Here is a 13,912-nt window from a genome sequence, read left to right on the forward strand (position 1 = left end):
CAGAAAGTATAGTTTTATATTTTTACATTTGTTCTTATATAACATTTATGCCTCTTAAAATATGAAGTGACAAAATTGCCCTATTGTCCTCTGGTCTCTAGGTACCGCATCTTTGCTTTCGATCATGACCTCTTTAGCTTTGCAGATTTAATCTTTGGCGAGTGGCCTGTGGTTCTTATCACAAATCCAAAGTCCCTCCTCTATAGTTGTGCTAAACATGAACCACTAGAAAGAGTCCTTCACTCAACACATATCAGGTATGTAGCAATTTCTCAGAATTTACTTTCAGTTTGATATTGATGGAGAATAAATCGTTATGACTGCATTACCATGTAACAGCTATGAGATTACCCACTTTAGTTGTCTCAACAATTAAACATTATATAAAGATAAATTGCTTAGTTTATTCCAGTTCAGTTACAAAAATGTATTTTTTAAGCTGCTAAATTTTTAAAAACCATCCAGAAATCCACCTTTTTATTTGCATGTTGTTACATTGCTATCATCATAATGTACATATTCTTTTGTATTCTACTTTTAAAATTTTACATTACATTTTTTTTTCATTTTGCTATATAGCCTTCCAAAAAAGCAAAAGCTACATAATCCTTAAGGAACTGAATATTCAGTTGCCATATGAATTTGACAATGTGAATTAGAGACTTATAAACATGAGGGCACTCTTTTTAATATATATATACTCTGTTAAATTTTATTTTGAAAAGTAATACAACAACTACCTTTAGAAAACAGGGTATGGGATCATATGCATATCATCCCCCTCCACCTCTTACCCCTCAATAGAACTATTATTAACATTTTTGAATTTTCCTTTTCAGGTATTCTCTTTTAGGCATGCTTTTATACAGTTGTAATCATAGGGCACAATCTATTCTAATTCCTACTTTTTTTATTTCAACAGAGAAAATGCACCACAATTAAACCATTTTCCTATCTTACTGGTGATCTTTTATAGTTTTTCTAATTTGGGGATAAACATATGATCTATAGAGTCTTCCTTCATTTGAATAATTTCTTTAGAGTTCCAGAAGTGGGGTTATAAGTGAAAGAGTTTGAATTCCTGTATGACTTTTGATAAAGATTGTCCATTTACTTTTTTTGTGTAACTAAAATCATTATTCCTTTCTTAAAAATTGTGATAAGATATACATAAAACTTATCATTTTAACCATTTTTAGGTGTACAGTTTAGTGGCATTAAGTGCATTTATATTGTTTTGCAATCATCACTACCATCCACCACCAGAGCTTTCATCTTCCAAAACTGAAACTCTGTACCCATTCAACAGTAACTCCCTGTTCCCTCCTTCCCTAAGCCTCTGGCAACCAACATTCATTCTACTGTCTCTCTCTATGAATTTGACTACTCTAGGTACCCCATATAAGTGGAACCCTTTTTCCTTTTATGACTGGCTTCTTTCATTTAGCATAATGCTCCTAAGGTTCATCCATGTTGTTGCATGTGTCAGAATTTCCTTCCTTTGTAATATTCCATTGTATGTATAGGCCACATTTTGTTATCCATTTATCTGTCAATAGACACTTGTACTTCTACCTTTTGGCTACTGTGAATAATGCCCATATGAACAATGCTACCATGAACACGGGTGTACAAATATCTGTTAGAATCCCTGCATTCAATTCTTTGGGGTATGTGTTTAGAAGTGGAGTTGCTGGATCATATGCTAATTTAAGTTTAAAATTTTGAGGAATCGCCATACTGTTTTCCATATCAGCTGTACCATTTTAAATTCCCACCAGCAGAGCATAAGGTCCCCAATTACTTTTTAAAACAGATACTAATTCAAATATATGGTGATGGAAGGAGAACTGACTCTGGGTTGTGAATACACAATGTGATATATAGATCCTGTATTACAAAATTGTACACCTGAAACCTATGAAACTTTAGTAACAATTGTCACCCCAATAAACTTTAATTAAAAAAACAAACCAAAACAAAACATATACTACATGTTACCAGGTAATACAAGTGCCAGTTTTACAGCATTCTTATCATTATTGGATATTGTACTTTTAAAAAGATTTACTACTTAATCTGGACAAAATGGTATCAGGCTGTTCTAATATACTCTTTTGATCACTAGTAAAGTGAAACATACCTCGTTCAGTCAGTTTTTTTAGTAGGAGCTGGATATCAGATTTAGGTTTTATAATCTCTGGGGCCTGGTAAACTTAGCCTTGTTTGTGACATTCCTTCTTCTGGATAGATAGAAGAACCAAATGAGTGGATGGGAACCAAATGAGTACATGGTAGGCTTGACATTAAATTAACAAAGTGAGATGTCTAACCTATATTCTCTGCCTATGAGAAAAACCAGGACTTCAGGAGTTTCTTCAGAAAGAACTTTGGATCTATTCCAATTTGATTTGTCAAAAGAAAATTGATTTTCTTTTCTAAAAAGTAAAGGAAGAGTTCCTAATTTCTCACCAATTCAGGTTTGCTGAATTATACAACTCCAAAAGCCACCATTCACAAAGAAACCACATCATATGAACAATGGTCCCTACATTATAATGTAATGGTTTTGCCTATATTTATATCTTTTCGGGTTATTATAGGGTCATTCTCCTTTATAAAAACAATGGCAGATACCTAAAACCATGTGTTTTATATATTCTCTCATTTTAGAGTCTTGGCCTTTTCGTTATCCTCCATTACTTCTGTCACAGTTAAGATTGATGGAGTTCATTTAGGGCAAGCTATTCATTTGTCTGGTCCTATTTTCACACTGAGGTGGAACCCAAGAAACTACAATAATAGGACACATAACATAGAAGTAATTGTCCAGGTAAGTTAGTAATTTTTAATTTGCTATATAAATGATTAGGTTGTAACTACACTGAACTCTGATTTGTTTTTCAGTTAATGGGTAAAGATGAAACTAAGTTTAATAAAAAATTTGGATACATTGGATTTAGTATGTTCTGAAAATGGGCACTCAGAAGAAATGCTACTATTAGACAAAAATCTGGCAGAGGAAAAGAGGAGTGTGTGGCTACTGGCCACATTCCCCGCTTTTTAACCCCAGGGAATCATTCATTTGTTTTCTTCCAACTTTTGAATAATGGGAGAAAATTCCCTGATATACGAAAAGATAATAGAGTAAGTCAGAAAACGTGTATTTATGTATCCATGCCTCTGATTGATGTCTCCAACTATGGGAAAATTGTGTCACTATTTTGAAAGCTCTAGGACTGAGAATTTGCAAAGTATCAAAGGATTTTTTTTATTTGAGGAGTATGCATTCATAGCATATGCAGTTAACAGTTTGCCTGGCCATATTCTGATTCAACCTAGGGGGCATTTAATTCACTAACACCTGCCAGAGTAGAAAGTGATCACCGTTACCAAAATAGAGCAGTTTCATCAACATTATGAAACTCTTAGGAGATAGACTGTGCTCAGAAATGAGTTTCTAAAAAAAAATAAAAATCTGTTAATTTCTACCACTTTATGATTTGATGACAGTTTTTAACTATTTAATCTTCTATTAAGTCATTTTGAAACATGAAGTAATCCTTCAGGAAACACATGAAATTATTTTCATTATCTTTTTTTGTTTTTTTTGGTCAGAGAAGGATTTTGAGCAGGAAGGAGCTGATTACTAACTCCCCATAAGGAAATGCCAGACACTTACATTTTTTACTTAATCCACATAACAATCCTATATGGTGGGTAGTTTTATCCCCAATTAATGAGGAAACAAGAGAAGGCACTTTACAATGCCAGCCATCTTTGCAGTGTCCTGCTTAGGAGGAAGAAGAGACACACAGGGAGGATGTGGAAGGAGGGGCGGCTGGGGATGAACTCTTAATGTCCTTCATGTTAGAAGTTGGTCATTTAAAAAAGGCTTGAGGTACAAGTACACCTACGTAGAATATTCCCTCTTTATAGTCATGGAGAAGAAGTAGGAGCAACTCTAAGAGATCAGCTCACTTTAGGAATGGGGAACTCCCAAATCCTTGGATTGCTTCAGAACCCCAGCGTCTGTAGTTTTATGAGGAAAAAATCATATTCACATTCCTTGAGACATTTCCGGCTGCTTAGTTGAATCCTTAATAAAAATGTGAAACACATATCCTTTTTATATGTTTAACATTTCTTGCAACATTATTGAAGTATAATTTGCATACAAAACACTCTACATATTTAAAGAGTACAATTTGGTGAGTTTGGGCATACATATACATCCTTGAAATCATTACTGCAATCAATACAATACATCACCCTCAAAACTTTTCTTGTGCTGTTTTGTAACTGCCTCCTTTCCACTCTCATTTCCAGGCAACCAATGATTTCTTTACTGTTTGTATGTGTATAACTTTTAAAAATCTACTGACTATTAAATAGGGTACCTGGTCTCCTCATTCATCAGTGGGAAAGTTCTGTCCTTTTAAATACAGTATACTATATAAATAAGTTTGAGAAAAAAAATCTGTGAGAGGCGACATCAATTTATTATCTTGTATTTTACCTACCCACTACATTTATTAAATTATCTATAGGTTTCAGGCAGCACAGCGGCAACCTTTAGATCAATTTCCAGTTTGGTTCCTGAACTTGTAGCATCCACATCATCTGGGTACTGGTTAGAAATGCAACCTCCCAGGTCCCATCTCAAACCTATGAACCAGAAACTTTGGAGATGGGACCCAGCAATCTATTTTAACAGTCTCTCCAGGTGATTCTGATGTACAATGTTTGAGAACCAGTACTTTAGACATTGTGTCTACTTTGCCAATTTAGAGATACTAGAAATTTCTATATCTGAAAATTAAAATCTCTGCTTTAAAACAAGAATTTATTATTTAAAATAAGAACATTTTGAGCAATCAAAGTTTGATAAACACCAGTAGGAGTTCTTTTCACTATAAACTTTTTTATGATGGGAAATTTTTTAAATATGTGAAGTAGACAATACTATAATGGATTCCTATTATCTGTTAGCCAACTTCAACAGTTATCAACTCTTGACCAGTTTGTTTCATCTATACGCCATCCACTTCTCCCTGCACCATGATGTCATTTTATATGTAAATATGTCATATGAATCACTGAAAGATAAACACTTTTAAAAAATGTAATCATAATACCATATCACACCTGAAAAATTAACAGTAATGCCTTAATATCAAACTATTGAGGTAGTGTTCAATTTTCCCAATTTGTCATATATGTATGTATGTGTGATACATATATATTGCATTTGGCTGGTTCAAATCAAAATCCAAACAAGGCTCAAATATTGCATTTAGCGAATTTGTCTCTTCAGTCTCTTTTAATTTGTAGATTCCCTCCCATCCCTATTGTTTTTTTTTCCCTTACAATTTATTTTCTTTGGAAACTGGATCTTCCATCTTGAAGAGTTTCCTATATTCTGGATTTTTGCTGTTTGATTTGAGTCTGTTTGTTTTTTTCAGCAAGAATACTTCATTTGGTGTTTTATGCTTTCCTTAGAAGACTGTAATATCTGATTGTCTCTCTTTTAGTAATGTTAAGATTGATCAATGTATTCCAGTATTGTTAACCTTATCCAATGGTGTGCTGGTAAACATTTAACAATCAGCTTGGGGAAGGTTTGAGGAGGGGGATCTGGCTTTGGAGTGTTTCCCTGATTTATACCAATTTTCATAATATAAATACTCCTACCACAGCTGGTTTTAAACTACCAACACAACATCAACCAGCCTGCAAAATTCCTGAAAATGTACCAATTGGCCCCTGTGAACAAGTCAAGTCAGCTCTAGCACACTGCTGGATAATCCCTCCGTTCATTGTGAAGGACCCAATCAGCTTTTCATTGAAGGATTTCTCGCAGCTATTGATGATTTTTGCCTAAATCCATTATTTCATCAGAGTTATAAAAAGGTAACATTCAAATTGTCACTCCTTATTATAGGAGTATTAATTAGAATAGTCCTATAAAAAAAACATTCCCCTCATCTATTTGGTACCCCGATATAGAGTTCATACAGGAAAGACAAGATAAATTCTTAGTTCTTCCCCCACCCTCCACTTTCTAAACCAGTTTTCAGAATAATGAGTTGCTTTTCTAGCATCTGCCCAAGGTAACCAAATGAGTCTTTTATTTTTAATGTCATTATGAATTCAACATTTAAGAAAACATTTGGTAGGTTTCAATCCATTGCACTTACTCTTTTTTTTTTTTTTTGCACTTATTCTTTTGGATGCTTAAATTGTTCCATCTTTGGCTAGTGGGAGCCTCTCCAAGTTGGCCACTAAGTCCTTTGATACAATCCATCGTTAGTTTTCTTGCTTTCTGGTATGACAAGATATTCCAAGCCCTTCTTGTGTACTTCTTATTCAAGAACTGGAATCAGCCATTTCTCTAAAAAGCACTGGTTCCTTGTAGTGAAAAATGGTATTTTAAGGCCACAGTCAGCACTATCTAATTCATTGATGTTGGTTTGTTGCTTTTACACCTTTACATTGAACATAGGGAAATACAGATTTTTTTTTAAGAGAAAGTACATGGTGATATTTCCAATTTAAATCTAGAATTATAAGGTTTTAAAGAAGTTCTATTTAAGGTGCTTAAGGGAAGAATTAAAAGTAAATGAAAAAATATCATGAGAGTTACTTCTCTTATGCTTTTAACTAGGATTCTGCTGGAAGACGTAAGAGTGTTCACCACATATTTTCTCTTCAAGAGGATATTCATCTCCGATTTGACCCTCTGGCATCATTTATTCTTCTTACTGACCACTGCATGGTGGTAAGTAAATTCAACTAAAAGTTATGAGTGTTTTTACTAGGTTTGGTAGGTCCAGAGTCATAAATAATCATGTGATGAGAATGCTGACCCTTATAAAATGAAAAGTTTAGTTATTCATCTAGAAGAATAAAATCCTTTTACGTTGATTTGAATTAAAAGAAGCAAAATCATGGACAAGTAATACCTATTTTGGACCTAGTTCTAACTAATACCATAAAACCAGGATAACTGAGATAATTATAGGAACTGTGCTAAGTTGGATTAAGGGTCTTTTAAAAATATTGTTTCTTTCTACATAAATAATAGTGCTAAATATGAAAAACTTGGAAATTTTAGAAATAAAATGACATCAGTCCCACATAATTCTTTTATCGCATTACCTATTGTAACCATTGTATTTGTGATTATGATACTCTATATTTATTTTTCTTACATACATTTGTATATGAGTTTTTAATATAAAGTGGTAAATATACTTTTAATTCTCTTTTGTTATCTGATTTTTTTCCACTGAGGAATTTGTTTTAACTATTGTCTCACATCAGTTTATATTATTTTATGACATGATGTTTATTGGCTGCATTATATTGTCATAGATATACTTAACCACTTCCCTATTGTTGGACATTTGTTTCCAGTTTTTTCCTCTACTATATAAATACTGCTTGTAGACTAAGTTTTTACATATATTAGTTTTGGGGGGGATATATTCCTAGAAGTGAATTGCTGAATGAAACAGTACACACATTATATATTTCACTTAATAAATATAATTGCACAAATTACTTATTATTTATTATATTAATTGTTTCTGTCAGTAAAACATAAGCCCCATGAGGGCAGGGATCTTTGTATGGTATACCTAACACAGAGTAGGCCCATAATCAATATTTCTTGAACAAATGAGTTTTTTGTTTTTTTAAGTTTTTTTAAAATATGATTCACTCTTTTTTTTAAATACTTAGACGTTTATCATTTATATCCCTCACACTGTGTGAACCCCTCTCGCCCCATCCACTATCCCTCTGACATCGCACAGAGCCATTACATTTCTACTGTCTCTATTCCTAATGCTGTACTCTGCTTCTTGTAAGTATATACATACATATACATATACATATATATGTATATATACATATATATAAAATTATAGTTGGCATTCATTATTGTTCAGCTTCAGCTTCAGGTGTACAGTGCAATGATCAGGCATCTACATCATCCCTGAGGTGGTCTCCCTAATGGGACAAGTGTCCATCGGATACCCTACAAAATCTTTACAACATTATTGATTACATTCCCCAAATTAATTTTCAAAACCCTGTGGCCATCTTGTGGTTACTGACTGTTTTCTAATCCCCTCACTTTCCCACTTCCCCCCATATCTAGCAACCCTCAGTTTTTAGTATACATTGTCAAATTATCTTCCAGAGAAGCTGTGACAATTTATAGTCTATTTCCCTCAGATCTCACCTATCATGGGTATAAGTAAAATATACAAAAGATAATATACACTACAATGTAAAAATAATTTAAACCTCCTCTAATTTCACCTCTCAGGGATGGCTTTAGTATATACATACGCTTTATGTGAGTATATACACTAAAGCTATCCCTGAGAGGTGAAATTAAAATGTGCATTGATTATTATTTAACTTGCTTTTATTACTTGTGTTATTGAGTTTTTTAAAAACATGACTAACGGACATTTGTATCTCAATTTTACAATTTTTTCTGTCATTTATTTTTCTTTTGAAGATTTTTAATAGTCACTTAGATCAGGGTTTGGAAACTTTGATGTTCTTATGAATTACCTGGGAATATTAGTGCAAGGCAGATTCTAATTCAGTAGGGCTGAGGTGGGACCTGAGATTTTGCATTCCTAACAGGCTCAAGGTGATTCCAGTGATGATCTGGGGACCATACTGTGTTTTCCCGAAAATAAGACGTAACCGGAAAACAAGCCCTAGCATGATTTTTCAGGATGACATCCCCTGAACATAAGCCCTAATGCATCTTTTGGAGCAAAAATTAATATAAGAGCCGGTCTTATTTTCGGGGAAACACAGTACTTGGAGAAACAAGGACCTAGATTACATGTCTCTTTACTGGTAGTTAATCACCAAGTGAATGACTTCTTGATGGAGAAAACAAAAGAAAATGCAGTCTCTGTTCACTCAGCTTTAATGTGTTGTTTTTCTTTACTCTTATACCACTTTATATAAAACAAAACAAATTATGCTTTTAGTACAATGAAAGTAGACTATTTTAACGTGATCATTTTATATAACTATATAAAATTACTTAGTTTTAACTTTTGTCTAAGTATCCAAATTCTGAAAGAGTAATGCTGAAACAACTTATAATTTTCTTTTTTGGTGGATCAGATGTTTGATTTTCTTTGACCATGTATTTTTCTCCTATAGTCATTTCTGCTAATGGTGTCATTTCCATTTTTGTTAAGGAGGCCATTTTAAAAACTTTAATTGAAGCTGAAGCTGTATCCATGTATCTGTTTCACATTACCATCTATTTCTCTGCAGGCCCGAGTCCTTTTTGTGATGACTGTGCTGATCCAGCTTTCCATCCTCATTACTTTTAGGCATCAAGGATGTCTAAAGCTCAAAGGTTAGACATGGTTCCTTTTATGCTTAGAATAGTTTATTTTAAACTATCACATAATGTCCTCACTACCACCAATTGATAAATATACATTGTCTTTGCCTGAGCTCTGTGAGATGAATCCTTCAAACGATCATACCTTTTCCACAGTACTCTTACCTTAAAACAAAAAAACCCCAAAGAAACAAATGGAAAAAAAACTGAGGGTAAAAGCGATCAAATATATGGTGACAGAAGGAGAACTGACTCTGGGTGGTGAACACGCAACATGATATATAGATAATATTTTACAGGATTGTACACTTGAAACCTATGTAACTTTACTAACAATTGTCACCCCAATAAACTTTAATAAAAAACAAAACCACCACCACAACAAAAACCCTCAATTTTCTGCTGCTACCTGGCAGTAAAATTAGGCTCAACCAAAATGGGCGGGGGGGGGGGGGGATCACAATATAGCTCAAAATGACCAAGCATTTCTGCCAGACATTAAAGATCTTCCACAATCGGTTTTATCTACTACTTTTCCTCAAAAATAAGACCTAGCGGGACCATCAGCTCTAATGCGTCTTTTGGAACAAAAATTAATATAAGATCCGGTCTTATTTTACTATAACATAAGACCAGGTCTTATATTAATTTTTGCTCCAAAAGACACATTAGAGCTGATGGTCTGGCGAGGTCTTATTTTTGGGGAAACATGGTAACTAGCCATGTTTTCAACCAGTTACCTGTATTTCAGCCTAGATAATTTTTCACTGTTCCCTACACATACCATGCTCATTTCTGTTTCTGTGCTTTTTCCCAGGCTATTATCTTATTTAAATTACTTTTCTAAACTTATCTAAATTTTAGCCTCCTTTCGGGTTCACCTGAAACCCTCCTCAAACCCTCTTTTTCTGTACTATTTTCTGTAACCATTCCAGGTCATAATGAGCTGTTGCTTCTCTGAATCCCTATAGTCCGTTTTGATGTTTGATACATACCGTGTTTCCCCCAAAATAATACCTAGCTGGACAATCAGCTCTAATGCGTCTTTCAGAGCAAACGTTAATATAATTCATATTGAATTAAATTTTCCTTATCCCTTCCTGGCTTGGGTGAAATGTCTGGGATCAGGGACTGATTATGGGGGAGGGAAGTACTATAGTAATGATTAAACAATAGAATGGTTAACTGAATAGGTAGTATACACATCCTACTGAATGTTTTCCTGCATATATATATAAAACTTCTATGAAAAAGTTCAAGAAACATTATTGAACACATATTTTCCTGCTCATAATGTAAATAAATAAATGTTTGAGGGAGGGTCCCAGCCTCATGTAGTGATACCAATGTCTTTGTGTAGTTACTTAAATTTACAACATATTGTTACTGTATTATCTCACGTAATTTTTTGCAACAATCCTGTGAGGTAGGTATTATTGTCTCCATTTTAAAGATTAGAACACTAAGGACTGGGGAGGTTATATCGTCTCATAGTCTCATGGCTAATAAGAGAGAAAGGAGAGACTCCAAACCCTTCTTCCACCCGCAGGTCAGTTCTTTTCTTTAAACAACACTTCTCAACTTTGATGACACCTTACCATCCTCTGGGGAACTTTTAAAATCTCAGTGTCTACACAGCACTAATAATATTACATCAGAATATATAGGGGTAGGACCTTATCTTCAGGATTTTTTAAGTTCCCCAGATGGTTCCAATGCGCAGTTAAGTCTGAGAAGCATGGCCCTAAAGCAGTATTTCTCAGTCCTGGTGGCTTAATCACTTGGGTTGCTGCCTAAGCTCCCGGCCTCCTCCGGCCAGTTACATCAGAATCTCTGGAGGGTGAGACCTGGGCATGAGTATTTTCTAAAAGTTCCCTCAGGTTATTCTACTGTGCAGCCAAAGTAGAGAATCATTGCTTAAAGTTTAAAGCATAGCTTCCTCTAAGGCTAAAGGTTGTTTAATTGAAATGAATAATAAATGTTATAGGTGGATATACAGATTAATACTTTGAGAAGTAGCAGGCTAGAACAAGAAAGAAGCGGAGAGAGGAATGAATAGCAAGCATGTAACACACAAAATGAGAAAAATCATGCGTTATCAGGCTTTGTGTGAAATTCACTTCCTACCCTCTGCAATTCTAAGTAAATCGGCTTATCAGTATTCCTGCTAACCTATGAATTTAAAGTGCTGTCATCTGTATAGTTACCATATAACAAACTATTTGTTGACTATATATAGTAGATAGCCAGGGAAGTCTTCTAGAAAATATTATAAAGAAATTGAACTTTGTGTGTGTTTACTGGATTTTTCAATATATATTCTCTTTAGGACCTCCAGGATTTATTAATTTGACCTCATTTTCCCTTCATGTCTTGAGCAAAATAAATATCTTCTACTATTCTGTGTTGTTGCTGACTCTGTATACAGTGCTGGGTAAGTCCATTAGGAAATCTGAGATTGTGAATTCTGCCATAGAATATATTGAGAATTTTGACAATAGAATCATTTAGGCTCTGGAGAGCATAACAAACGGCACATGGTTCCTTCATAAATCATTTCCTGGGATATGCTCTTAGGAAATAAAGTTCTTTCCTACCATGTTTAAAGGACATTTAGTTAACTTACGGGTGCTGAGAAGACCATTGCAGAATTTGCGTGGAAATCTAACAGAAGATACAAGTTCAGTTTAATTGCCATCTCCTCAGACAGCCTTCTTTGGCTACCTTAAAGTTTTGCCCTCCATTTCATCATGCTTTTTATTTCCTTCATTACTTTATCACAATTAATGATTACCTTCTGTGTTTATCACCTCTCCCCTCATTAGCATATCCATTGATGTCCTATCTGTTTGGTTCACCTCAATGTTCAGTACTAAGCACAGTGCCTACTGAGTATGTCGTTCAGTGAATAATTTACTAATGCGTGGCTCCTGAAAACTCAGCTGAGAAAAGAGAGAAATTGTGATGAGCAGTGCATGTAGGCATATCTGAGCTCTGCTGTTATATTAATTATTATACCCAATACTTACAAAGTCACTTAGCCACTTATGGAAGCAGAAAGCACGGTGGGTCTCTTTTTAAAGGTTTTTACTAATGTACCTTAGGGAATAAAAGTCAGGCTATTTGTTGTGTAGTTTTTGTTTCATACTTTTATTCCACCTTTGTACTTTTCTTTGCTCATTAGTAACTCTAACCAGAGAACACAAAGTAGTGAAAAAAAGAAATATGACATTTTACAATAATGTATAACAAGCTGTGACAGATACCCCATGGAGGCCAGTTTTCTTGTTGGAAGATAGGTTGAAGCTGTTTTAGACACTTGTCTTACACTAGGAGGCAAAGCAAGTGATTTGGTTGCTGGCTGTAAAAGAAAACATTAAGAGGGGAGAAGTTGCTCCTCTTTTAAAAATTGAAACTTGAAGGGAAAACACTTTTTTAAGGCTAATTTGTACCTAATGGAGTTTACATGATACATATCTGAGAAAATTATGTATGACTTTTTAAAGCGGGAACTCTACTCTGACCAGGAAATTATGGTATTTGCATTTTGGAAAAGAAAGTCTGACTGTCCCTTAATCATCCTTAACAATATAGTAGTTCCAGAAACTTGGATACTGAGAAGGGGCAGTAAATAATAGTAGGCAGTAGAGAAGTCATTCTGGCATTACAGATGAAAAATTAAAATAAAGAAGCAACTTAAACTCTACACATGTTCACCCTGAGTATGTAGTTGACGTACAAAGCAAAACCTATGGTTCAGCAAGAAAAGGCCAGAATCATTCGTTAGTATTAATCAAGAAGAGAAGTGCATTTCAGAAAGATGAAAGTGGTTGAAGTTTTATAGCTTAAAGGAGTAAATCTCAGTTATCTGGAAAATTAATTTCTGAGGAATATCTCTTTGCTTCTTAAAGGAAATGTTAATGCATTGTATTGAAGTTATTGCAACAGAATCTCTTAATCTTTGTGAATGTACTCCAGTATGTTTTTGGAACCTACAAGCTACATATATCTATTCCAGGTACAGCATGTACTCAGATAATTTTATAATCAGAGAAATATGGAGCAGAGGAGCAAATAGCTGGTTAGCTAGGACACTGGGTGCAACATGGAGATTAGCAAAGAAGAAAAGCTATGCAAATAAAATGCTTATAGATGAATGGTCTCATATTTCTTTGTTATTCCTGTAAATGCATCTTGTGATGTAATAGTTGTATTACAGAGTCATAGTTATTTAATCTTCTTATTTCTTTTCCATTGCCTCTTTAGGACCATGGTTTATTGGTGAAATTACTAAGGGCAAAATAGGTTGCTGCTTTTCCTTTGGGATTTTTGTTGATGGGCATTTCCTACAAGGCAGTGTAACATTTATGGTTGGAATTCTCCAGGTAAGAAGTCAGAAATGCAATTTAAGAACACCTTAGCTTTGTTGGACTAATTGTATAACACATACGCATTAAATCCCAAATACCAAATTGAACATCATAAATCATGTTTCCTAATTTACTGGCAGGGAAGACT

At 34.2% G+C, this 13,912-nt stretch overlaps 1 protein-coding gene across 5 annotated transcripts in view; it reads left to right on the forward strand.

Annotated features, from left to right (window-relative positions):
* Positions 1 to 13,912, forward strand: part of TMEM62 (transmembrane protein 62) — a 30,556-nt gene that overhangs the window by 13,608 nt on the left and 3,036 nt on the right. For all 5 annotated transcript variants that reach the window (XM_081049157.1, XM_081049158.1, XM_081049160.1 and 2 more), the window contains 6 exons: positions 102 to 257; positions 2,674 to 2,833; positions 6,668 to 6,781; positions 9,322 to 9,406; positions 11,724 to 11,828; positions 13,661 to 13,779. In XM_081049157.1, the coding sequence (XP_080905283.1) occupies positions 102 to 257; positions 2,674 to 2,833; positions 6,668 to 6,781; positions 9,322 to 9,406; positions 11,724 to 11,828; positions 13,661 to 13,779 (739 nt within the window). The remainder of the gene's footprint in view (positions 1 to 101; positions 258 to 2,673; positions 2,834 to 6,667; positions 6,782 to 9,321; positions 9,407 to 11,723; positions 11,829 to 13,660; positions 13,780 to 13,912) is intronic.

Source organism: Rhinolophus hipposideros, assembly GCF_964194185.1.
Source record: "Rhinolophus hipposideros genome assembly, chromosome: 5".
Classification (NCBI taxonomy): Eukaryota; Metazoa; Chordata; class Mammalia; order Chiroptera; family Rhinolophidae; genus Rhinolophus; species Rhinolophus hipposideros.